The sequence below is a fragment of the Alternaria metachromatica genome (genome assembly GCF_023757995.1).
Source record: "Alternaria metachromatica strain BMP 0045 chromosome Unknown scaffold_1, whole genome shotgun sequence".
Lineage (NCBI taxonomy): Eukaryota > Fungi > Ascomycota > Dothideomycetes > Pleosporales > Pleosporaceae > Alternaria > Alternaria metachromatica.
In genome coordinates, this window is record NW_026055492.1 from 1,695,044 (window position 1) to 1,720,594 (window position 25,551).

The 25,551-nt window shown below is 52.5% G+C and overlaps 8 protein-coding genes and 1 non-coding gene across 9 annotated transcripts; 3 read left to right on the forward strand and 6 right to left on the reverse strand.

Annotated features, from left to right (window-relative positions):
• Positions 1-225: 225 nt before the first annotated feature.
• Positions 226-310, reverse strand: J4E83_000548. Its single transcript has one exon. It is a non-coding gene; the product is annotated as a tRNA-Val (tRNA).
• Positions 311-2,034: 1,724 nt separating this feature from the next.
• J4E83_000549 (uncharacterized protein) lies at positions 2,035-3,402 on the reverse strand (the record flags this gene model as incomplete). The annotated part of the gene is made up of 2 exons (XM_049327510.1): positions 2,035-2,939; positions 2,988-3,402. 2 exons carry the CDS (start codon positions 3,400-3,402, stop codon positions 2,035-2,037), a joined length of 1,320 nt encoding a protein of 439 aa, XP_049193655.1.
• A 1,588-nt stretch (positions 3,403-4,990) lies between these two features.
• Positions 4,991-6,286, forward strand: J4E83_000550 (uncharacterized protein; the record flags this gene model as incomplete). The annotated part of the gene is made up of 1 exon (XM_049327511.1): positions 4,991-6,286. The coding sequence occupies one exon, from the start codon at positions 4,991-4,993 to the stop codon at positions 6,284-6,286; it is 1,296 nt and encodes a 431-aa protein (XP_049193656.1).
• A 185-nt stretch (positions 6,287-6,471) lies between these two features.
• J4E83_000551 (uncharacterized protein) lies at positions 6,472-10,531 on the reverse strand (the record flags this gene model as incomplete). The annotated part of the gene is made up of 4 exons (XM_049327512.1): positions 6,472-7,803; positions 7,854-8,068; positions 8,887-8,914; positions 9,071-10,531. 4 exons carry the CDS (start codon positions 10,529-10,531, stop codon positions 6,472-6,474), a joined length of 3,036 nt encoding a protein of 1,011 aa, XP_049193657.1.
• A 4,746-nt stretch (positions 10,532-15,277) lies between these two features.
• On the reverse strand, positions 15,278-15,843 carry J4E83_000552 (uncharacterized protein; the record flags this gene model as incomplete). Its single annotated transcript, XM_049327513.1, has 2 exons — positions 15,278-15,811; positions 15,838-15,843. 2 exons carry the CDS (start codon positions 15,841-15,843, stop codon positions 15,278-15,280), a joined length of 540 nt encoding a protein of 179 aa, XP_049193658.1.
• Positions 15,844-17,252: 1,409 nt separating this feature from the next.
• On the forward strand, positions 17,253-17,923 carry J4E83_000553 (uncharacterized protein; the record flags this gene model as incomplete). Its single annotated transcript, XM_049327514.1, has 2 exons — positions 17,253-17,258; positions 17,336-17,923. 2 exons carry the CDS (start codon positions 17,253-17,255, stop codon positions 17,921-17,923), a joined length of 594 nt encoding a protein of 197 aa, XP_049193659.1.
• A 306-nt stretch (positions 17,924-18,229) lies between these two features.
• On the forward strand, positions 18,230-19,171 carry J4E83_000554 (uncharacterized protein; the record flags this gene model as incomplete). The annotated part of the gene is made up of 3 exons (XM_049327515.1): positions 18,230-18,603; positions 18,712-18,791; positions 18,846-19,171. The coding sequence occupies 3 exons, from the start codon at positions 18,230-18,232 to the stop codon at positions 19,169-19,171; spliced, it is 780 nt and encodes a 259-aa protein (XP_049193660.1).
• Positions 19,172-19,244: 73 nt separating this feature from the next.
• J4E83_000555 (uncharacterized protein) lies at positions 19,245-19,829 on the reverse strand (the record flags this gene model as incomplete). Its single annotated transcript, XM_049327516.1, has 1 exon — positions 19,245-19,829. The coding sequence occupies one exon, from the start codon at positions 19,827-19,829 to the stop codon at positions 19,245-19,247; it is 585 nt and encodes a 194-aa protein (XP_049193661.1).
• Positions 19,830-21,045: 1,216 nt separating this feature from the next.
• On the reverse strand, positions 21,046-25,375 carry J4E83_000556 (uncharacterized protein; the record flags this gene model as incomplete). Its single annotated transcript, XM_049327517.1, has 2 exons — positions 21,046-24,932; positions 24,985-25,375. 2 exons carry the CDS (start codon positions 25,373-25,375, stop codon positions 21,046-21,048), a joined length of 4,278 nt encoding a protein of 1,425 aa, XP_049193662.1.
• Positions 25,376-25,551: the final 176 nt, after the last annotated feature.

A 25,551-nucleotide genomic window follows, 5' to 3' on the forward strand; every position in this document is an offset into this window, starting at 1 on the left:
GCACTGTGCGCATGCTTGTGTTGGCATCGCAATACACGAAGCTAATTCACTTACAAAGGGATGCCATGCCGCAGGATTTGCATTGGCCAAAGAGTAGACCCTTAGCTTCCCGAACTCACATGTAAGATGCCAAGCAAACACTTATCAAATGGCCGCCATCTGCACTGGATCCGTCACAACTCCAACAACGACCAAGCCCAGCCCACGTGCGGATGGCAAAAACAATACTGCAACCGAGGATTGAACTCGGGACCCTTCGCGTCGCACATTCAATGTGAGGCGAATGTCATAACCACTAGACCATTGCAGCAGCTGCTTCTGTTTGGCTATTTTGGAACACAGAAAGCCTAAGTACTGCAGCAACAACAGGTTCAAAGTGCTAAAGCTCAATATGGACAGCTCGCAGTCTTGAAGCATATGAGCTGGGAACGTGACGGGCAGTGGCATATGTCCAAACGATTTGGCGATTTGGCTTGGAGGCTGATCGGTTCTGGTCACACTGCCCACGAAGAGCATTCAAGACTGACATCTGACCGGATGTAGCAAGCCCACAACTCGTATATCACTTCCGGCCATTCTCATGGATGTGTTCGCGCCGCTTCCCATCCTCTTCACGAGATAACCCAAGATGTTCACCCGAGTCTACATGGTTATCCGCACCGCCAACAGGAGTGAAAACATAGTACCAGGCTTTGTCGTCCAGTCTTGGCGATTCCAGAATCTACAGGAGCGTGCGTTCTTTGCCGATGAGAGAGTCAACTGGCATTGTGTGGCCAATCCTTTCTACAATGGTGTACATGCTTCCATGGCTATGATCATAGCTAAAGTAATCCGTGACGACGAGACAACAGTCAGGATAGCCAGCCAACCAAGGGAGCAGCGTGAGGAGGCGGAGCAGGATCTGCGCGCTCTATTAGCAACAGAATTACAGCAGCTTATGTTGCGTGGTAACATCCGATTGGACTTCACAGTTGGTATGCTGCAACCTGGAGATGATGGGCCTATCTGGATCGAAACTATGGCTATTATCCAAGCTGACTCTGAGGGGCCCCAGCGTCGGTACTTTAGATACGATATTGGAATTGTAAACGCACACACCGCATGAGGTTGTGCAAGTGTAAGATAGCAGGAACTTGAAGTGACTAGTCAGTAGTCACATCATCACGTCTTAGTAGACTACGTCATTTAATTGTCAATTATCCGCGGCACGACTATCTCTGTACGTCTATGAGTGCACCCGAGGTGTTTTCATGCTAACGAAACGATTATCGGGCTGCTTGGTACCTGCACAGTATCACATGGGTCTGGCAAATCAGCTCCTACAAACACTTAGCCTATAAGTCAACTCCCCCCTCACGGATTCCGCTGTCAATATCTTCAACATGGCACCCAAAGGCCCCTACAAGGTAGACGAAAAGTACTACGTGATCGTCCGCTACGTAACCCCAAAAGATATCCCAGCTAAACCCAACATCCATGTCGGCTTTTCTCTCTATCCGACAACCTACAAAGGCAACGTGGAGACTTACGATCATCTGTCAACGCAGAAACGACCAGGTTTCACGTACGTAAGAGCTAAGACTCCTCGTCATGATGATGCCGGAAACATGTTCGCACTGATAGCCGGGATTCCCACTATGCCACAAGAAGAAGTTGCGATTCACTATTCGGTTGCTGCAGGAAGCGATGCTGATGAACAGCAAGAATGTAGACATGAAGTCGCTAAACAAGACTTAGTACGGGTAATCGAGAATTATCTTCCGGCAGGTGAGGAAGCGGAATTCGTTACTTTGGAGGGCGAGGTGAGATTCGAGCAAAGTGATGGGCGACATGTATGGTTTGGAGTTCTTGAGGTGGATGTTAAGTATACGAATCTCGTTGGTGATACGAGGCCGGCGCCTGGAAGTGGAGGATAGGTATTGTAGTTATTGCAGCCTCTCATAATTCAACATGCGCCTCACAACGGAGATCTACGACATGGGTGCCACGTATCTCCTTGCGACACGCCCTATGTACATTGCATCCAGTGCCTGCTCACTCTAACTTTTCATTTCCTTCTCTAATAGCCTGTCCGTAATCTCCCGCATTCGGTGTCCTCACAATAGTGTGTGTGTGGTACTTCGCTGGCTCCTTGTTCGTCAGGAAGACACCAGAGTGGTGGTCAAATTCGACCAAGATAACCGGGCTCTGGACACGGAAGTAGAACGCGTCGTCTTCGCCGAAACCTCCGATCCAGCAAAAGTAGGTCTCGCTCAAGTGTTGTCTGATCTGATCAAGCTTATGTTGGCGCGCCTTCGTGGGATGGTATAGCAGGAACTCTTCACATATGGCGAGGACTAGTTCTTGCTGTGACGAGTCGAGAGAAGAGACCAGAACGCCCTCATAGGGTACGATGCGGTTGTCGCGGAAGGCACCACATCGATGGCGCTGGTCATCTGGACCCCACGTATCGGTAATGAGCTCGTCTCGCTTAGTCTCGTCATTGTTGGAGTTGCCGTAGACTTGCTTCATGCCTTCATCTCTCATCTTCTTGAAGATCTGTGCCTTTTGTTGTTGCTCGTGGCTGAGACTCTGCATCAGCTTCCAACCCAGACTGCCTTCTTTGTGTAATATCTTGGTACCCTTCCATTCTCCGTCATCGATGATGTTGGGCTCGGCACCTGTGAACGACGGACTCATGATAACTTGATTTCCCTTGTAGAAGCAGGAGATGTCGAGATGATGGCCATAGAGCAGCCATCCCCAGGGCGAGGAAGCGGAGGTAGAAGGCGTACCAAAAAGCAGAAAATTGTAAGAGTACTTGTTCAAGATGTTGGGTAGCTTGACAACCTCGCCCAAGAAATGGTTCACCCGCATGGCCGCGATAGCCTTTTCGTAGCCTTCTGGGGAAAGAGATGCCTCTACCACTGCAAGTATTGACTGCGCGATATTCTCAGGCACTGTAGCAGTTAGCCTCAGGTCGTAGCGTCGGTAAATTCGAGACTTACCTTCTTCGAGTCTGAGCCCGAATGGTCGCAGTAAGAACTCTGGGTTACTCCATGCCCTCCACTCTCTGGCATTGATTGGGTATGAGATCTTCGCCTTCTGGTTGCTATCCAGAGCTGCGAGTAGTTTCTCCGCCTTCTTGACCGGGCAATCAACATCTACACCTTCGTCTCGTGCTTGATATAGACCATCCCTTATAGTGCCGTCATTCGTGATGCCTTTGTACGGCTCTTCCAACAACTTCTCCCAAACTTTAGTCAGATCGTACAGCCATGGCGGGGCGCGGTTGTCTTGCATTGACTGGACATATTCGTAGATGTTTTGCTTTGCGGCCGTCGTGAAGCGGGGACTGCTGAGGTCTGGTAGATGGGCCCGGAAGCCGTCTGATGCTTGATCGAATGAGCTTCGTCGAGCCATTATCGAGGGTCGCTGTGTTTAGGTCCGTGTACTTCTCTTTGTCCTGAAGTTGTTGTCCACGAAGGTGTGCTGGGCCAAAGGGAGAAGCCTTTTCCGCGTAGCTACTGTTCTAGATCACCACTGCAGAGGTAGCAAGCTCCAGGTGATTTATCTGACACCGAAGGTCACGCTGTCTTCAGGCTGGTCTTCCGATTGTGTTCCGAAGATCAAAGAGAGTTTCGGGTGAACCCTTTTCCTCTCTGTGAGCCTCGCGACACGTAATGATGAGGTATTTGTTTGTCTTCGCTCACAGATCCAATAATCATACAGCAGTCGTTCGTAAAACTTTAGACGAATAAGCTGATATCGTTGTTGAAGTCACGAAAGATGCGAAATTCTCAGTCTACTCATGAGGTGATTCGGGAAGTCACCCCACATCCTACCCTGAGCTAGCGCGGGGTATGCAGCCCCCCATCGCGTATCCACGGGACTGAAGTAGACTTGCGGCTCGATGTAGACTTCCCAGCCTAGTGAACCGCGACGCATTAAACGAATAGCAGATGACACAATGTATTCATGCACTTCTGGTCGGAGGCTTTTCTACACGTGTCGTTGCGACGAGCGTTGGAGAGAACGCTCACAAGAGACTGTCGATACAGCTCTAAGTAGGCGACAAGGCCTATCAGGCATATGGTGTATGAGCGAAAAGGTTGGTATGATGTTGACCAGATCGCGAACTGCTTAAGCCATCAAATCTGACGCCCGATTGGTGCTTTACAGTAACTGCTGCATCAGTTCATGTCCCTGGAGGTGTATTGTCGCGTAGTGGAAGCGATCTGGCGTCAGGACTCATGCGCATCTTCAATATCTCTAAGCACAGCGTCTTCAGCTTACCTCGAGATCGTGCAATCACAGCCGATGCGATAGTAAGATGTAAGAACGGCTCACCCACACTCCGCGACTCCGCATTTGCCGGATCTCGCGCGTTCATTGATGGCGGTGGGGCGCTGAGATGGAAAGACGCTAACGGTTGCCCCGCCACGGTGGGGTGTGCAGCCGGTAGGTGACAACCTTGGAACAGCAAGCTCCCCAGGCGTGGACGTATTCGGGCCGACAGCTTCCCCGATATATGTTTATCGAAGAAGTGCTTACTGAGTTGACTTAGATAAACTTCGGCTATTGCGACTGAGAGTGACGTGTAGTGCTTTTCAAGGTCCGGAGGCAGCTTCGGAAGCCCTGGTAGGAACGTTCCGGCTAAGCTATCTTCCGGTGGCTGAACATTACGCGCGGGAAGGAGCTCGGAACTTGTGGAGGGATTGGAGCAAAAGCAAGAGACCGAGATATAGAAACGTTTGAGCAGAATCTTAAGAGCTGTCGGGACGTTCCCTGCTTGTCTTCGGCGAAACCAACTCGACAACAACCAGCAACCACACTGCATCAGCAGCGCTCCATCCTCTACCATACCAGCAGATATTGTACAACAAGTGGCGAGACAGAGGCGCAGTATTTCTATGATGGCAGAGAACACTAGGATAGCGATTGTTGGAGCAGGTAGATATCCCCAACATGAGATCGCCCATACCAACATGATAGCTAACGTACTCCAGGCATGGGTGGCCTAGCAGCAGCGCTATCTCTCGCAAAAGCCGGTCACAAAAACATCACGATATATGAGAACGCAACGAATATGGGCTTCGTAGGCGCCGGCATCCAACTCGCACCAAATATGGCTCGCATCCTCGACCGATTAGGTTGCTGGGGACCAATCCGCGACGAGGCAGTTCAATGCGCAAATACATCAATTCGGGAAGGCTCGACAGACAAAGAACTAGGATACGTAGATCTTGGGTACGTGCGAGAAAAGTATGGATACCCACACATGGTCGGTCATCGAGCTAGTCTAGCAAACGGCCTGTACGAAGGTTGCAAGAAGGAGAGCGGCATCACATTCAAGCTGGGCTGCAACATATCCAAAGTACAGTTTGGTGCGAAGCCAAAGCTCACCATTACACCAGCTCAGGGCAACGGAGAGCCCCAACAAGTCGAATGCGATATCTTGCTTGGTGCGGACGGCGTTAAGAGCTCTACTCGCGTCGCCATGCTCAAGGAACTCGGCCACACCGGCGCAGCTTGCGACTCAGGACAGGCTGCATACCGAATCATGTTGACCCGAGACCAGATGGAGAATGACCCAGAGCTATTGAAGTTGATCGAGTCCGACACAGTAACACGCTGGATTGGCGAGAAGAAACACATCATCGCCTACCCGATCCACAACAAGCAAATTTACAACATCTCCACCGCACAGCCTGACATCAACTTCGCTGGAGCACCAGACGCGCAATATACAACCAAAGGCAGCAAGAAGGCCATGTTGGACGTTTACGGCGATTTCTGTCCGATGATACATCGTATGTTGAACCTGGTGCCAGAGGGCGAAGTTGTGGAATGGAAGCTACGGGTTCATGATCCGTTGGTAACGTGGGTGCATGGTACAGCCGCCTTGGTTGGCGACGCTTGCCATCCAACGCTCCCACACATGGCCCAAGGTGCTGCTCAGGCGATTGAAGACGGCGCTGTGCTTGGCGTCGTGCTTTCCCCCAAGCGCATCGCAGACGGGAAGCCGCAGACCATCGAGCACGCACTTCGCTTGTATGAGAAGCTGAGGAAGCCGAGAGCGGAAGCACTCGTTGAGCTCGCGGCGCAGAACGGAAGAGACATGCATCTTGGAGCTGGCAAGGCGAAGGAGGAGCGCGATAAGATCTTTGCGGCGCTGAAGTCTGGATCTGGGAAGGTGCCGGATAAGTGGGCGGATGCAGATATCCAGGCGCAAGTCTATGGTGTTGATGTTGTGGCCGAGGCAGAAGAGCTGTGTCAGAAGGAGGGGTTGGAAGCGAAGTTGTAGGTTGAGAATTGTGCATGTATTATAGTGCCTTACTATCGCATTCAATCCAAAAATCCAATAAGGGATCAGCCGAAGATGCGCGTGCTTCACATAATGTTCAGGTTGTCATCGACGTGATCAGACGCTACCCAGAGACGCGTAGCTCTGCATCGGACATAATTGCAAGGAGATATGTCCACCTGGTCTCACATCCTCTCCGACATGTGACCTCTCATCGTATGGCCCTTCCAATGAGTGAACATGACAGGGATCAAACTAACGCCTGCAAGCAATGCCGCAACGATGCCAGCACTGTTCGCGATACCTACATTTTCAAACATGGGAGGAAACCAGAATGGACCGAGGAAGCCCCAGATCTGCCTCACAAAGGTAACAAACACACCAATACTACCAGCTTCTTCAGGATAGCAATCGACCGCATATGTGATCAGGACAGTAGTGACGATTTGGTTGCCTGCTGCACCTATCCCTGCACCGACGATTGGCGTCACATTCCAATGCAGATCGGGGGCTTGCTCGATGCGAACGAGAAAGACAACCACGCCACAGATGGTGAGAAGTATGCCGAAGTAGCTCAGCCAGAGACGGAACTCTGGAGCAGGGCGGAGAGGAGTCATTTTCTTTGCGCGCCATCGCATCCAGAGATCACTCGAGTGTCCACCAATCTGCTCGCCGATGATTGTACCAATAATAACACCCACGAACTGTAAGCCGATCTGCTGTGCGTTGAAGTGGAACTTCTCGCCGAAGAGTTGCGGAATCTCAACAGTCGCGAGGACCGAAGCGAAGAGAAAGACCATTGCATACGCGCATGCAGGGATGACCACGCATGGGTACTTGAATAGTCGAAGCGGTGATATGAACTCCGATGCGGTAATGGGTGTAGGATCGATGCGTCGAAACTTGAGATACATCTCCTTGTAGGCCGCAAACCCGGACTGCGCGTGTTGTGCGTTGTTGTGTCGGATGAAGCGCGTTTCGGGTCCGAAGAGCGTGTACAGGATGAGTTGAATGCCGTTGACGATTGCGAGGATCCAATAAATCCAGCGGTAACCGACGTTGTAGGTCACAAAACCAAAAATCAGCGGCGCCAGAGGTATACCCAAGGTGATCATCACCGTCCAGATACCCATAAACTTCGCTCTTTCCCTTTTGAAGAAAGTCTCAACTACAACGGCACTGCCGATTGCGTTTGGGGGTGAGATGAAGAAGCTTTGGAGAGCTCGGCAAGCAGCCATGGCAGCGTATGTTTGACTCTTCGCGCAGCCGACGTTGAAGACTAGACTGCCAATCAAAGATATGATGAAGATGGGTCGACGTCCGTATCGTGTGGAGAGCGGCCGCCAGAACAGTGGAGCACCCCCGAGGATAGCGATTTGTAGAGACGTAAGATACGATGCTCTTTGGAGGCTGACACCTAGGTCTTCGGATATGTTCTCATAGGCTGGAATGATTGCAGCAGCAGGAAACGCGCACATCATGGCGTGGAAGGCGACAAAGAGGAGGTTCATCACTTTCTATTCCCATTGTCAGTAGACCTCAAACTGATAAATGCGTGATGACCTACCTTCCACTGAGGCCAGTTGTATGGATCGGCCGTGCCCATGGTGGGTATGGGGTCAAGCTCAAGCGTGCCATGTCTTTTCAACAGATACTGTCGATGCTCCTCGGAAAGGTGAGATACTTCGTCATTGTCGAGATACGTGCCATGAGTGTTTGCATGCTCTAGATCCTCACTAGTCGTCGGCTTATCTGAGATGGCCTCTTTGTCGTTCTCCATGACTGTGACGTGGTCTTAGTGGTACAGCCTAGGCGTGAGTTGCGGAATGAGTAGCAAGAAAGAGAAAGACCAGCAATCTCGAGTGCGCACGCCTCGGGGTGGCAACCCCATACTGTGTACCCGTCCTTCCCCATACTAATACCTGCGGAAGAAGACTTTCGCGGAGACCCCCAGTGGAGACCCCAGATGGTAGGATTATTGGCTGGACCCCAGCCCATTTAGTTTCAGGCAGGGGTTGCGAACCGTCGTCGTCACGGTGTCGTCGTCGCTAAGTTTCGTCATCCTATCATTTAGCGAACGGAAGCAGACTTCGGCAGCAGCACACCGAGGTTTAACGTCTTCGTCAAATACCGACGAGCGGGCATCGCCGCGCTACAGTGAACCTTTGGTATGCGCTAGGTATGCGTTGAGCACGACGGAAAAAGTCATCGGCATGTGATGAGGAACAAGTACCCGGAACTTTCAGGCTCGCAATGTTTAGGATGCAGAATGTATTCACGCATGTCGTGCGCGTCGAAAGTCGAGACTCGAAGCAACGCCATCCGTGCTCAAGCTTTCGGGGAAAGCTTGGCCGGTGCCGGCGCCGTCTTCCCTCTTTCGGATCCACCCGGTCAACGCCGCGCAGCGCGCAACGCGTCAGACTCAGCAGCCACCAGCAGCGTCGACCTAGAGCTACCTAACCCAACGCAACTGTTCATATGGGATATGAATCCAAGCCAAATTTCATATGTCGACTCTCTCCTACGATACGCGTTCGCGGTCCTAAACCAACGCCACAGGAAGCCACCCCACTCATCCTGCGCCGATACGATCAAGACACTAACGGTAGGGTATCCGAAACGGATGCGCTTCAGTATTAAAGACAAAATCGTCCAAGCTGACTTCATCGTGGTCGCTAAAGATGAGATAGAAATATTTGAGGGTTTCGGCCAACCAAAAGCTCTGCGGAGGTGAAGAGATAAAGTCAGCGTTTGTTTCGGAAGCATCGCATTTCTAGGACTTACCTCCATGCTGTCACTCTTTGGTGGCGGGGTCGGCATAATGTCTTGGAGCGCGGCGTTGCCAAATTCAGTCTTTGTATTCGCCTCGATGGCCTGGAACATCTCCCACGCGATCTCTTGATACTTGGTCTCACCCGTGAGCCGGAACATGTAGAAGATCGACTCGATTGCTTCTGGCCGGAGAATATAACGGCCATCGTGGACTGCGCTGAATGGCTTTGCGCCTGGTGTGTAATCGCACTCTGACCACGACGGACACGGGGTCATCGAAAACACTTCAGGCATAATGCCGTTCGGTGCATTCTTATACGTCCACGCGCAACCGTCAGAGATCTTCCGTCCGACGTCGAGATGGGTCTGGTTGTCGAAGAGCCGCCCACCAAGCGCCAGCATACCTCCAGCGTAGCACACCAGGTGCTGCCCAGTGTTGTCTCTTTGTCCATCAGGGCCATCATGTTTCGCGGTTGCGATCAAGATGTCTGCTTTGTCTTCCACCATGGGTCGAAACATGGTGTGCGTTATCGCCGTATCCATCGCGTATTCGTACATCTTGCGATACTGACCAGCCGGCTCATTCCCGTTGAGCAACTGATACATCTTCGGTAGATACTCAAATGCCGAGTCGGCCATGGCACCCAGCCCAAAGAAAGCGTCGAAAGTCAGGTTCGGCGTTCTCATGTCTACACTGATCGGCCACATTCCAGGGAGCTTCGTGGATCCTTGCTGTGCATCAAGTACATCCGTAACCCTGGAGATGGCGTCGAAATATCGCATATCGCCTGTAATTTGGGAGAGACGAGTGAACTCCACACTAGCGGAAGCGGCTTCAGCTATGAGTACCGAGAGAGCTGGCAGCTGCTCTTCGCCGTCCGCCGCCTTCCCGGGCTTCCATCTCGGCACAGGCATCCGGTTAGGCGTGTCGAAGGTCGCATAAGCCATGTCTGCTACTTCGAGAGCCTTGTTCAGAAGACGGGTGTCGTGGCAGCCAGAAACGTCATAAGCGCCTATGAAGCCTCCCAGATAGCGTATAATGATCTCGAACATGTTGATCTCACTCTCGCGATCATCGCTTGGTTTGAAGTCGATCTTCAGAGCTGCTTCGACGGCTTCGGCGAACTCGTCTTCCATCCCCATGATTGACAAAGTGTCTAGTGAGTCGACTAACGTAGCTCCCCAGCCACCAAATTGGGTATCTCGAGGCTGGCCCGTCATGGGTGCCAGTTCATCTTTCATCCATGCGCGTTCTTTGTAAGACTTCCAGCATCGTTGAAAGGTCTCCTTGACAGCCGCTCGTCTACCAGCAATCGCTTCGGCACCTGGCGACTTTGGACGCGGAGATCTTTGCAAAGTGCTCCTGGACAAAGGCTTTTGTGAGGATAGCTGCGCATACTCATCAACTGGGTGTCGGATCGAGATTGCTCTCCAGTTGAAGCGATCTCCAGTATCTGGGGTTATTGCTGGCATGGGCGGTCTTGTTGGACACGCATGCGAGCTCGGAGCATGTTCATGGTGGCCTGATGGGAAGATGGAAGTCCTCGATGGGGTGAAAGGAGCGGAAAAAGAGGTGATGGTTACAAGAAAAACGAAAGCCACCAGGAGCATCACACTCCATCTCCATTTTCTGAGAAACATGATTAATCTCTCATAGGTGCAGGCGCGAGAACTCGACGCGAAACTCATGGAAGGAGGAAGAGAGTTGAGCAGAAACTTGACGCGCACCGTGCCATACCTTGCAGCTTGCAATGCTATTATAGTGCTCGGACTGTTTCGTGTTACGGCGCGTAAGACACCTCTCACCTGTGCCGCAAACAGTTTTAGGGGCCGTGTTGCGCCCCAATCGCTTGAAAGAACATCGGCGCTTATGGTGAGTCCCCATGTCGTTTCTTACATTGATAACGCCAATTTGAAATGACATTATCGAGCGCCACAGCATTACCTCCTGGTATAAACCAGCGTTGACGACTATGCGGTGTGCTACGCGCTGCGCGAAACGCTCGGATTCCGACTTCTGCAAGGTTGTGGCGTAGTTGATTCCTGATCGCAACAGATGCGCTTATTGGTCAAGTTCTATCACAATACGTCCGCCATGAATCCTTTGGTAATTCCAAAACCTGTAACTTCCCTCATATGCGCTGCTAGCCCCTGATGTAGCTGCACTGTCTCGTCGTTTGGGTGTTCGGAGTCAATATACCCAGGCGATCACCATTGCGCCGAGAAGAAGCGTCTTTGCAAGTTTCTCATCTACCATTACGCGACTTCGTGTCCTCATACCCTGCGCGAAGATGGCTCTACATTTAGCGCTGCTCCTCTTGTACACTAATCTCATCTTTGGAGCATGGTGTCAAACCATACAGGACAGCTGGACTGCGCCTGCGACTCCAAACGGATCTACGAGCTTGCAAAGTGGTGCACCATTCACTATACGCTGGAAGTCCGAGCTTCAATATGCATTCAACACGTACTGTACTTCGTGCGATGTCAAGAAGCTCGACTTTTGGGTCACAAGCTTCATGGATCAGAGCTACAAGTTCAAGATCGCTGGTGAGTGAAGCCGTTCGACTCTAAACGTGTGATGTCGCAGTAATTAAGTCAAAGGTTATGTAGGAAGCGTTGATATGACCAGCACTACATCGTTTCAGTGGGATGTCAACATACCTTCTTCGGCACTGATAGCCAACGACTACTGGGTGTTACGCTTCACACCCGTTGGCGCAGAAGACCCGTTCACGGAACAGATATCGTCGTCGGGATTCTATATTAGCGGGCCGCCTGAACCATCTACCATTTTTAATACAGTTACAGCCAGACCAAGCAGTAAGTCGTGAGTAGCTTGAAGCGAAGTCTGTGAACTGAATTTGGGTGTAGGTACCTCAAGTTTCACGTTCGAGCCTTCGACCACCCCAAGCAACACGAGTACTATCGCAACGCCATCTCCAATAACAACCGACATACCATCAGCTCATGATACTGCTTCTTCGAGTAAAAGCTGGATAGCTGGCGCGGTCGTGGGGCCGATTGTTGGGATAGCAATAGTTGGGGCGCTTTTATGGTTCTTGTTCAAAAGGAAACGGAAGAATGTTAGTACGGAACAAGCGGATGCGGATGTTGGACAAGACAAATACGTCTACCACCCGGCAGATCCCACGTACCAGGATGGAGAAGGAAAGTACGCTCAGACGGTTGTGCGCCCCGCACCGTCAACGCACGTCTCCGAAATGGCTGGTGACTGGCAACATTCAGCAGATGGCCAAAATCACAGCCCTGCAGAGATGCCTGGCAGTGCTTCAGATCGTAGCCCGGCAGAGCTTTGGCAAGGGAACTATCAATCTAGGCCTTAGTTTGTCTGTATTTCTGGCCAGGTGCCATTTCGGGGGTAGTCTACAAATTGTATCAGTAACACTGCCCCTGGATCTTCCTGGCACATCAAAGTAGCCCTGATCTTCGTAGTCCACCAACCAGACAACATCCCGTAGAATGAAGGGCCCTATGAAGTAAGCCCCCGAACTACGTATCTTGACAGTCTAGCTTTCGGGCGCACGTCGTACAACGCCTCGCAAGATCTTCAGTGTTCACAGATCGTGCTGGCGGTGATCTGTGAATGTGGAAGCAACGTAAGCAGACAGCGCGAGCTCTGGTACATATCAAGGGCCCCGAATCATGTTTTCGTTCCCATTACTGTAGCATGTAAATCTGATACCCACACACAGAAGTTCTGTCTTCAAGCCTGGCAGCGCTTCAATTCATGTGCAGCACTTGGTCGAACCGCACACAATATCTCTGTCGCATCTGTCGTCCATACTAGCTCAAAGAGACCGAGCCTTACGTCCTCTCAGATCGCAGGAAAGACCGCATGCAGCTATGGGAAATATTGCAAGCAATGCAAACCCAGACGCGACTTACAGCTGGTGCTGTCATCGTTGTATGTTGCCTCGGTCATTCGCATCAAGACTTGCTAATTTCTCTAGGTGAGAGAATATGGTCGTTCGCACGCGCCGGAAACAAATGCCCAAACTGTGGGCATCGGAAGTGTTGGAGAAGGTGCGCCGTCATGGGCCTCGCGAGGACGGATGAGCTTTGGATGGAGAGGGCTGGGTCGAAGAGGTTGAGCAAACGGACGAGGCCGCTCGTCGTGGAGAACTTTTGACAAATTTTGCCTTCTTTGGCATGATGCGAGGGGTGGCACTTACAGTGGGCATGAAGGTGGCTGGTTGCTGCGCTTGTGCCTTCCACATCAGTGATGACGTCATCGGCGACGCTAGCTACCGAGGCACTCCCGAGGTCCTCTGCATCTGGCATCCACGACCTGCACATGTACCTAGGAGCATCGGATTCATCGCAAGCCTTCCAGCATGCTACTATTTCTTATATCGGGCATGTTGTTCGGCGTGCTCGTCTCATTCGGGTACCGCCTGACGCCATTGCTGTTTAGCCCAAGAAGAGTCACTCTGGCATTTTCCCCAGCCTCACTTCGCATGGGGGAGGTCGTGCTAGCGATCCTGTCAATGATAGCAAAGTCAATTTTCTACGCAATTCCCGGGTTTCCGCGCATCAAGCTTTCAGCATTAGAGCTTGACTCGCCATTCACTCTAGATGCAGACGATGTTGTTCGGTATCAATCGGCAGTTGGAGGAACAAACAACTCAGGAGAAGAGCTCTCAGCACCGCAACTCATGCTGTTTCTTTCAGCGATGACCGAGCCCGCAATGCTACTTCTACTCGCCAGTCCCTGGTGTCCCATCAATCCACTAGGCGCAGTCAACGTGCGCAATAGGTTCGAGATATTACGCCCCGACCTATGCGATCTGTCGAGACTCGTAGATCTACGAACAGCCCGTCTGAATGCGATTGCAAGTAACCACCCACGACAAGCAAAACGAGGCATCGAGTGGGATCTGGAGGTCGTGCTCACCACTCCCACTGGTAGGAAGGATGGAACTGTGGATATCATCTTTCGCCAGATCTTCACCATGCTAGAACTAAGAAAGTCACAGTCCAAGAAAATCCGGAACAGTTCACATGAGACCAGGTCTAGCATGGCGATACCACAGATGTCTGAGAGCACCACACAGGTATCGATGTCAGTCGACGACCCGCTGAAATGGGCTGCGATTTGTAAGGACTACAACTTCATTCACCTATCGGGAGTGGCGGCGAAGGCCTTTGGTCTACCTGGAAAGATTGCGCACGGAAATCATGCAGTCGCTAAAGCTTTGCATCAACTGAAGGACTCGAGGAGCTCGCAGTCACCGTTCAGCACTTCCTCATGGATGGAGGTGCAGTTCAGAAGGCCGATGGTTGTACCCGGTGTCTTCGATGTCAGTTTACGCGAGTCTAGTCAACCTAGCAAGATGCTTTCAGTTTCTTTTCAGGGAAAAGACTGCGCGACTGCGGAGTACGGAGTACGGGAGCCTTGAGCAATGAGTATACCAAGATGTATTCGGCTACCGTCTAGGACCATTCTTGGTTCACTTCAATTATCCTTGTGAGCCCGCTGTTCCACTGTCTCCATCAGTGCAGCCAGAGCACTCCGATCCTCCTCCTCAAGGTCTGTCTCTTGCCTACGCTGAGCTTCTTCCTCAAGTTCAGGCTTGTAGATGTCCCACCCGATTGGCTCGAACCCCGGTGGTTTGCGACAATCAAGGGAGTAGTAAGCATTCATGGGGTGATCGGACCGCGTGTTGTAGCGGCTATCGAAGGGATAGTCCTGCGAATAGCCCAACTTAAAGTATCGAAGACGTTGGAGGCCAACTCGGAAGCGTTCGAATACTTGATGCCAACGAATATCCGGTTCAACCTCCCATTCAGGTCCATAAGAAAGACCGAAGCTGTCAAACTCATCGTCACCCTCATCATCACTCCCTTCGTCATCCTCATCCTCAGTCTCGTCATCACCCGTTTGTGGAAGTAGCTGAGGGAAGTTCGCTTTCATTCCCCTGTCGAGCAAAGCCAGATAACGAACAACACCGCAACCGCAAAGAAGTAGAGTTTCCAGTGTAGCTCCATGCGCGACGATCCAGTCGACCTGCCAGTCATGCGCGATGGTCCAATTGCCAAAACACAACGACTTGAGGTGTGGAAACGGTTCAATCTCTCGCAAGTCCGTGAAAGGCCAGACGCCCCAGAGGCAATCGCAATCGAGCGTAAGACTAGAGATTTATTTGCAAAATCAGAACATGACTCACATATAGCTCTAGACTTGTACAGAGAGACTTACCGTGTGAGTTGATTGGTGGTGGGCTTCAACCAGTACTTCGGGAGAAAACGTCTCAAACCATTGTGCTGCGCGTCTGCATAGGTGCTCTGTCCACCTTCCGGTTCCACGTGGTACCTCAGAATTCTCAGTCGCAATTCTGTCAAGCGCTCTCTGACGGCCAGGAAGCTTTTTGATTCCATAACATCCTGAGGCATTGCATCCTGCAAGTTCTGGATCGTAAGACTCTCGAAGCTCTCGCTTTGCGCCAAAGCCTGGAAGCAAAGATCCTGGATCTTTGCCCGGAAATTTTCATCCTCTCTAATCTGCAGCATAGTATCTCTGTATCTGGTGTGAGTGTAATCCTTCACGGTGCAAATGCTCGAGAACTTTAGCTCTATCCGCTTCAAACTCTCCAACTGTGGAAGTTTTGCGATGGCGTCGGCGAAGGTACGGAGAATGTCTGGTTCATCCGCTAGATATTTCCCGTTGTCGTCATCGTCGTCATCCTCCTCCTCCTCCTCCTCCTCCTCATTCTGCTCCCTGTCGGGGTGCTCGGAAGTATTGATGATGGCATGACGTACATGCTTTCGTAAAGAGGAATGAATGATATTCAAAAATCTTTCAGGGCTGTTTCCAACGTTGGTGAGGGATACTGTGCGGAAGAGACTCTCGGAGGCCAATTCGTGGAATCCTTTGTTTACCAGGCGAAGGGCCTTAAGTGCCGCCAAATCGTCGGAAAGGAAATCGATGCAACCCCGTTGGAGTTCGACAGGTAGTTGGATCATTGCGCTTTTCTACCTGGGTGAGCAGCAAGTGTTTTGGCTATAACCATGGTGGACGCGAGTGGCCCTTTTGTACCTAGGTAATTACCTAGGCGCAGCACAACACGTCATTTCGCCTTGCATGAAGCTGCAGCATTCGATAAGAGGTACATATCGCTACATCCCAATTTAGGTATAACGTGAGTCATCTGTCAGGCGTGCAATTCTAAGGATCTTGGTTGCCTAATCATACGGTTGGGACCACGCTAGAGCCTTATAGGTATGCCTGCAGGCTACATCGCCTTTTCTTCTCGAATCATGGTAGACACCACTTTCTCTTCACGACACTACTACCGCCATCAGCCTCTCGTAATGAACACTTTCCAGACTTTACCGATCACAATCCGTGAGCAGATTTATCACGAGCTCTTGACCTACACTCCAGCTGGATGCAGCGATCCGTATCTTTCAGTTGCCGAGACGGGACGTGTAGTAGCTCCAAGACCCGGAACCCGCTGCTTAGATGTACCTCCTCAGACGTCTGCACCCTCATCGCCATTATGTAAGCTGCTTACATTGAGCCGGCAAATCAACGCAGAGATCTTCCAGTTTTTAAGACGTCAACTGTGCGTGGTTGTTAAGAGTAATCACCCATGGTTTCTTCGGAGCATGTTCGACAAAACAATACCCACGCTACCCGGGTATCCTAGGTATTCCAGCGGCCGCCGGGTGGATTGCCCGCGCGTACCACTTATCTCACAACTGCAATCCTGCGATGAGATTGTCAAGAAGGACTTTTCAGGTTTTCCTGTGGCAATGGAACTCGAATTTCACACGACCCGCAACCGCAACCCCAATCCTATGGAGAATACATCGTGTTTCTTGCTGCCAGCCTCGAGCCTGCCGATCTTGATCCGTATTGGCAAAGGTCATCAAAATCGGTGAGTAATTGCAGTTCTCATTATACCATGAAGGCGGATCTTAACCTGCGTCAGGTCTGGAAACACTTCCCTATATGTGTCGCTTTTTGAGACATTCTCACACACGCTTGAACGAGCCCAAGAGATCCTCATTGAACCTCTGCTGCTTCCCATTTCGAAGGCCCGCGTTAGATTTCACATTGTGAGCACCAATGACATGATCACTTCTCCTTGGGCCATGAAGTTAAGAGAGCACTTGATGAGAGAGCGGCCTGCTATTTACTGTCTTGACCATCTGGACGATATCAAGCATGCTCGTATGGCCTATGCATATCTTTCCGACGACATACGCAACGACACATCGAGAGACGGGGTTCTTGAATTATGGCTCCAGACTTGCGACATCGCTGCAGGCGAAATACAAGCCCTCTGCCATCGCGCAGGTATATTGGAGTCGAAAGAGGAGGGTTCAAGGGGTTCACTTGCGAACCTGAGAAGTATCGCATTTCCAAGATTCTCAACGGGTTCATCTGACAGTGTGGCATTGCTCCAGAAAGCGCGCAAGGATGCTGAAGAGATGATCAGTTTCTTAGCCGATCAGCCCATGTGTGCGCAAGAAGCGTCGCTAGCTTCAAAAAAATGGCAGCTTGAAGTTGGCAAGCTCAAATCTCTGTTGAGCTTCAGGGCACATGTCGTTTGCAAAGCCCTTGGGGATATAGACGCCGCCATTGGATACCTCAAGGAAGCGATCAAGCATGACCCTAACTGTGCAGAGAACCCAGAGGACCGACCCCCAACAAAGTGGGTCTTTGGTGTTGGTAGCTGGACACATCCTCGGTCTGTCTACACTCGTGGAATGCCACTCAGTAACGTATACCTCGTAGAGAACCCAGTAGAGATGCTGGACAACCTGAAAGCCGAGCGTGGAACAAGCAGCGAAGAGGACGCCTCCAGAGTGGTACGATGGGAGGTCCGTATGTAAAGACGTTTCAGAATCACATCATTACGGGTTGAGTGCAAATCGAAGAAAACGTACCGATATCTCGAATGGTCACAGTGGAGTTCGCAAGTGACGCTAGCACCCCGCAAACAGCTTCAAGATGCCGAGGTCCATGCCATCTCTCCACCACAGCTCTGCCGGCATGGCTGAATCGACCTCGACGCGTCTGCGCATCTCTGTGCATATACACATACCTCCCTGAAGCCTGCCTAAAGTCGATCGACCTCACCTCTACACCCATTTCCACCTCAGCCACCCCACAACCCTCCATCCACACCACCACCCACCATGACGCACGCCGCCTCCAAAGACGACCTGCGCGTCAGCACGCTCTTCGACTACACCTCGCACGTCGTCCTCGTAACAGGCGGCGCCACCGGCCTCGGCGAAATGGCCGCCCAAGCCTTCATCCAAAACGGCGCGCGCGTCTTCATCGCGTCCCGCAAAGAATCCGAACTCGCCTCCACCACCGCGCGCCTCAACGCCCTCGGCCCCGGAAAATGCTCCTACATCGTCGCAGACCTAAAAGACAAAGCCGGCTGCCTCGCTCTGTGCACGGAGCTGAAGAAGCAAACAGACCGCCTGACGGTGCTGGTGAACAACACGGGCGCGAGCTGGGGCGATGATTACTACAACTATCCGGAACATGCGTGGGATAAACTGTATGCGTTGAATGTGAAGAGTATATTTTATATGACGGTCGAGTGTGAGGGGCTGTTGGCAAAGGGGGCGGATGCGCATAATCCGAGCAGGGTTATTAATATTGCTAGTATGGCGGGTATTACGACTGTGGATGTTACGACGGGGGAGGGTGGGGGGTTGAGTAATCCGGGGACTGGGACTTATAGCTGTACGTCCCAATTACTTCCTTTACCAGACTGGTTTTTACTAACGAAATATCTAGACGGCCCAGCAAAGGCAGCATGCATCCACCTCACCAAGATGCAAGCCTCGAAACTCGCCCCGAAGAACATCATGGTCAACGTCATCTGCCCCGGCGTCTTCCCCTCGCGCATGACGAACTTTGGGCTGGAGAAATTCGCAGATGCGTTGACGGCAGGACAGCCAACTGGCCGCATTGGCAAGCCGAGTGACTTTGGTGGGCTGGTCTTGTTCTTGAGCAGTAAGGCGAGTGCTCATATTACTGGTAACGCGGTAGAGATGGACGGCGGTGCTACATTAACGGGGTGGAGAGGGAAAGTGGGTGGTAGTAGCGAGAGCAAGTTGTGAAGAAGTAGTGACGGGTATCATATGATTAATTGACGGTTTTACTACATATTGGCTGGAGGTATTCATGTCGAGTCTAAGAGAGCTGAGTAGCCAACTGAGTAACCTGATCCATAATCGCTTGGTCTTCCCTGATGTTGTTCTCGATAACCTTGTCCCTCAAGTGGTCGACCTGCTGAGCCGGGTCAGTAGGCGGCTGGCCCCTCGCAGTCTGGATCCGTGAAATCTGCATCTCGAGGAAGAACTTGGGCGCCTTGATGATTCCAAAGTTGCCTCCCGAGCTGCGTAGACCGGCCTCAGTGGCTAGGTAAACATTAAGCGCGTCCTGGAAAGCCTCGAGGTTGGAGTCGGCAAGTGGTACAGCGGTGAAGAAGGTGCTGGTGGCGAACTCCATTGGTTTTTGACCAGAGGCAGCGAAGTTGATCTTGGAGAAGGTTTGGCCGCCTGAGGTCACGTCGGGGACGTTTTCGATTGTCTTTGCGTTGGCGTCGCAGGTGACCTTGTCTTGGATTTGTTGGACTACAGTGGCCGTCTCGCCTGGAAGGACTTCGTTGCCAACGATGAAGCAGGCATTGCCTTGACGGGGTATGATGTTGGCCGTAGGAGCAGCAATGACAAGGCCGCTGAGGAGCGTGAGGGCGGTGAAGGCGTGGGCGTACATCTTCGTGTTCGTCTTCGAAGATTCCGTCTTGTATGTATACGGCAAGAAATATGTAACAGCGTTGAATGGGTATAGTGATAATCAACGAGCGTTCAATAAAAGTAAGGTAAAACACCCTAACCGGAGGGCAAGCAAAAGAACGAAAAAGAGAACGTAAGTGTAAAGACTGACTGGGGCGAACGAAACCGACAAAGATCGATACTTCAAAAACAGCGCGGCAACACTCGCCTCTTATGAACACACCTACCTCACAGCTAACCCATCGTGAGATCATACCCCTCAGGCGCGTAAACGGCAATAAGGCACACCTCCCTGTATCACCAGTTCACGACCAAACACTTCGCGACATTTCTGACAGGGCTGTCACGTCCACCTGGTAGGGGCCACCGCGACGTTTCTGGTTTGAGATGATCGATACCGTCTTCGCTTAGGCCCAAGGCGGCTGCCGAGCTCCGAGAACCTCTCTGTTTCTACCAATAGCAGGTGGGTCGCTATTGTGCCTCGTGGAGTGGGGCCTGGTTTTTGGCGGACATGCGAAACGCGGTTTGGCTGTTGGAAGGCATGCAGGATGGGTTCAGGAGCGTATGCAGGATGGGGTTCAGGAGGGTGAGAAGGAGGTGTTCAATGCCGCTTTGCCCGAGGTGAGGGGATTGAGGCGCAGGGCGGGCGGGTTTTTGCAGACATGTGGGCAAGCGACTGAAGCGCAGTCATGGATCGCGGTCATGCATACCAGTTGAGGTGTGGTGGAGGAGTCGGTACTGGTAACGGGAAACGGTTCTGGAAGGCTGGGTGACTAATCGGTACTAGCGCCATCACCACGGAGCCGGCACATCGGCACTGAACACCATAACAGCACACGTATAAGTCGGTAGTTCGATATTTTGATCCACGAAGGGAACATCGTAATTCACATACAAACAGCAGCAACACTGGTATCGACCGTATGCCCTGACACCAAGCCCTACTTTGCTTTCCATCAATCCTAATCTCGAGCAAACGCCAATCCGAGAGTCCGTCTATGCATGTATAAAAGCGCCCCCGTCGCGTTTCCAATTCAATGCCCGCATGCGCCATGCTTTGTGCGTACAAGTTCCGAAGAAGAGTATGTAGAATAGACAAAGGAGAAACAGAAGCCGCTCAAGCGATGCTGGTATGACCATAAATCCACTTTTGAAATCCAGAATGCGAAGGAAATAAGAGAAGAGAGGAGTTTGTGTTAGGCTGGTGAGGCCTCGAGATTATGTATAGGCCGTTCCACGTGTTCGGTAACAGGGTCTTTGCCCTTCATCGTTGGTTGGTCGTCGGACGTTCGTTGCGTCTCTTCGGCAATGTCGCTCATGTCAGACTCGCTGTCAGAGTCAGATTGTTCTATTCTAAAGGACTCGCGAAAGTTTGCTGGCGTTATCGTCTGAGACGATACGTGTCGCTGCTTTGTGGTGCCTGCCGACAACTTCCGGGGGCGAAACGGGTCATTGTCTTCGCTTCCTGGAGAAAGCGCAGCTGCCGTGCCATCCCGCTCATCGGCAGAGATCGCTTCGGCAGCCTCCTGGAGCTGTTTCTTCGCCGCCAAGCGCTCTTCGGCTGTGGTGTTGTGCCAGTCGGAGCCGAATTGGATCACAGATGCCTTCTTGCCATGGACTGTAAAGCTGCCCTTGCCGCGCGCCAGTCCCTCGCTCTCGGTATTGTCACTCGCGAGTGTGATTGTCGACGACGAGTCTCTGCTCTTGTGGCTGCGGCGGTGAGAAGAGCTGCCACGGGACTCTCGAAGAGTGCGCTGTAGACTTCTTCTTTGCTTAGTGTGAGACCTGGGCGATCCTGTCAAAGCAGCAAGGGATTGTTCGTAGTCAGAATCAACGACAGGCTCTGGTCGGGGGCTCTCTCCAGGTGTCGGCTCTGGTGACATGGGCTCCAAATCACCCGCCTCGCCTGGAGGCGGAGTCGCGTACCGAGACCCGTCCTCAGAGTCAGAATCAGAATCGGAGCCTATTGTGCCATCGCCAGTCGTTGATATTGAAGGCCTGTGATCGGAGGGATACATCCTCGGAGAATGTGCCGAGGAGCTCGCAAATGAGCTTCGACGATCAGATGAGCCAGGGCCAAACATAGGCCCAGGTTGAAATTGGGCCGATGGATCCCTGGGGCTCGACTGCCGAGATGTCTCCGGTGGTGTCTTGAATGCTTCATCTCCACCGAATTCAGTCTCCCTAGAGGACTTGGTCCCTGGACGGCCCGGTGAGGTAGGAGACAATGGAGCTTGCTTGTTGCCGCTGTTCATTGAGCTGGTCTTGGAAGTCAACCGCGCTAGTCCGCTAACTTTTGACGCTCTGTGCGACAACTGTTGAGGCGAGACTTGCGGCTGTTGAATAAATTCCGAGGGCTGGTCATCTTGCGCTTGTTTATCTGCGAGGCCTTTTCTCTCGTCCTCCAATTCTTGAGCAAGTATGTCACGATGACATTTCATCCGCCAAATGTCGATACGGGTCCACTTAAGCTTGGCTGATAACCGACCGGCAGCGTGTATGACCAGTTCGCGAGTTTTCGGTTGAATGGGCGCAAGAATTTGGAGATGTCTTGCATCTCGTAAGCGTGCTTCCAGCTCTTTGATAGCATTGGTGAGCTTGTCCTCGGACTCCGTAATGCGCACCTGCATGAGATCTTTCCTAGCGTTCATCATCTGTTGTGCAAACTGATTGTCGATCTTACCACTTGTTATGGTAACTTCGCCAGTGGCTGTTGGTATCGTCTTGGTCGAGTGGGATGACTCCAGGCGCCGCATGCCACGGTTCTTCTGGCCTTCGTACAGCCCACCAATCATGCCTCTTGACCGAACACCCAGTGTTTCAAACGCAGCAGTATAATTCAGCACACCCAGCCACTCGTTCAGGTCCTTCTCGTTGTCGGCCAAGAATGTCTCCTCGCCTGCCTTGGAGAACATGACAAACGCATTCTTATGTTTCTTGTATGTGGCATCGACAAGCGCAACCGCACCGTCCATCGGGATGATGTGGTCTTGCTTGAAGTCGGGTAGGGCAGGTTGGAATATGACCGGGCCTGTGTCGCCGCGTTTGAGATGTTGCTCGTGCTGGCTCATCAAGTTCTTCGTCCAAGTAGAATTCCGGAATAGAGACAACCCCGATCGAGTGAGAACGGCGCCCCATTCCTGCCATGGCGATCGGGCCTTCTTTTTCTTCGTGTCCTTTCTCCACAAAACTCCCACTTTTGTCACTGGCATTTCGACGATGCCGACCGAGGTTCCGAAGGGATTCTCTTGGGCAGCTTCAGACATGAAGGCTTCCGGTCTCGATCGCGAGGAGACAATCTGTATCACGCCGTATTTGGAGAACAATTTGTAGATGTTCTTGGTGTCTAGCGTCGCAGTCGTGCCGGTGTAGTTGTACGGATCGTCCAGTTGCATTACGTCTCGGATCGTGGGTCGGAGCGCGTCCAGCTTGCCTTCAAAGATTAATGTGTACGGATCGATGGGCTCCTTCGCGGCTTTCCGCGCCGGGTCGTTCATTGGTCCTTTCAGGACAGCGACTCTCTTGCTTTTCTTCGAGGTGATGTTCTTCAGGTCAACCTCGTCTTCAATGTGAATGAATGGAGTGTAGACAATGTTGTCGTAAAAGCAGCCGAGGACGTCAGCCGAGACGCCATCGCAGGACGAGTTCTTGATGTAGTCAGGTCTTTGCATTTTCCGTTTGTTGTTCTTGTTGAAGACGTCTGTGTGAAGAATGATAATGGAGAAAGATATGAAGTAGGCTTTGTCTGTGTTGATGTAGATACCGGGGTTGCATTCGTGATACCGGTCGGCGAAACCCTGAAGGACACGGTCAATTTGTTGTGTCTCTTTGGGTAGTTCAACCTGCATGAGCAACTTGCGAATCGCCATGTCGATTGGGTCGCCAAAGAACGCAAACTTCCGCATGTAGCTTCTAAGTACGGCAAGCAGGAAGGGGTCGTCGGTCTTGCTAAGGTAGCTGGCAACGACGCTCTTATCGAAGTTATTCGCCTCGATTCGTTCCAGGTACCGTCCAGGCGTCTCGCCTTCTTCACGCTCTGGTAGAATGAGTGTTTCCCGGCTGATGTTCATCGAGTTTTGATGCGATGACAAGCCTGAGCTTCCTAGAAACCCGTGAGCAGGTGAACCATGCCGGGGTGAATGGGGCTCGGAGTTCTGACGAAATCTTGAACTCAAGCCAAACAGATTGCTGAAGCTACTTCTTCCTGCCGTGGAGGTCGAAGTTCTTCCGCTGGGCCCGCCAGGTGGTGTTGGCGAGCCTGCGCCGTCGGATCGCCCGCCCAAAGATCCCATCGTGGATGAGCGCCCCCTAAGACCCATTCGTGCAGGACCATTGTTGTTTGGCGAGGAGCGGGCGGATCGGCTTGACCGGTACGAGTCGTTGCGAAAGAGAGTACCTGAACCGGGTGAGGCCAAATTCAGAGCACCAGCAGCAAGAGCAACTTGCGATGCAGAAGGGACTGGTGGCGTCTGTGTCCCAGGTTCTCCATAGTTGAGACGACGCGCGGTCAGGGGTGGACTTTCGGTGATTGAATGATCGGTCGAGGCAGAACTCCTCGCGCCCGTAGACGCACGTGGTGTAGCAGGCGCCGTATCGGGGAATTGCGGAGGCTCGATCTTCATAGGGAGTGGGAATAAGGATGCGCGCTGTTTTCGACGCCCAAAGCCAAATCGTGAAGAGCCAACGCGGGCCGGGTGCGAGGGCCGTGAGGTAGTTTCGAAAGAAATGTGTCCGCCGGAGCTTCCATCTGATCGCGACGACTCGGAGGCCCTGGTGGCAGGCGGCGCCAGCGAACTCGCGCTTTCCACCGACTCGCGCGAATCGGCAAGCACGTCCGGCCGGCGATGGCTGGTCGTCGACGCGCGTTCCTTCTCGTCCAAGAGGTCCCCAGTGCTCTTCTTGAAGCCTAGCGGCTTGCGCTTCTTATCCATCGACTTTCGCAGCGTGGTCGGTTTCTCAAACGTCGTCGGGTCAAAGGAGCGCCTGCGCAGGGCGAATTGCTGCATCCTACTCCGCCTGGGCGCGATCTTGGCCTCGTCCTCGTGGTCTGCCACGGTCGGTGCAGTGGTGATGATGGCGGGCGCTGTGGCTTAACGTCAGTACACACACCTCCGACATTGAATACGCATACGTACGCGCAGGAGTGCCGGGCATGCGAGGAACCGGCGGTGCATCGTCGTCCCTTGCGGCGTGTTCCTTTGCCTTGGCGGAGAGCTGGGGGTCCGAGGCATGGCGGAAGCGCATCAGACTGAAGCGCTTGGTGTTGGGCGTGTGCTCCTGTACGGGCGGAGAAGGCGGGGAGTCGTCATCATCATCATGGCCGGTCGAGGGCCGCGCCGTGTCGGTGGACGTGGGGCGGAAGCCATCCTCAGAGGCGGCAATGCGGCTCGTGTCGAGGTTCTCTTGCGACCTGTCGAAGCGCGTGTCCTTGTCGGCGCGCCGGTGGAAGAAGCCGGCAGGGTCGAGGGTGCTCCGTCGCTTGAGGTCTCGTTCGCTGCGGCCGGGGCGGAGGGAGCGCAGAGGCATGGCTGCTCGCGCCGACTAGCAGCTCATGAAGGCAGATACGGGGTCACGGTGCGGTACATGGCACAGCGGAGAGGGGCAGTGAAGGGCGTGTCGGGTCTCTTAGGATGGCTCGGATGCGGCACGCCTGTAAGGCTGAGGGAGTGCTGCTAGGATTAGTCGGGGAGGTGAGATCAGAT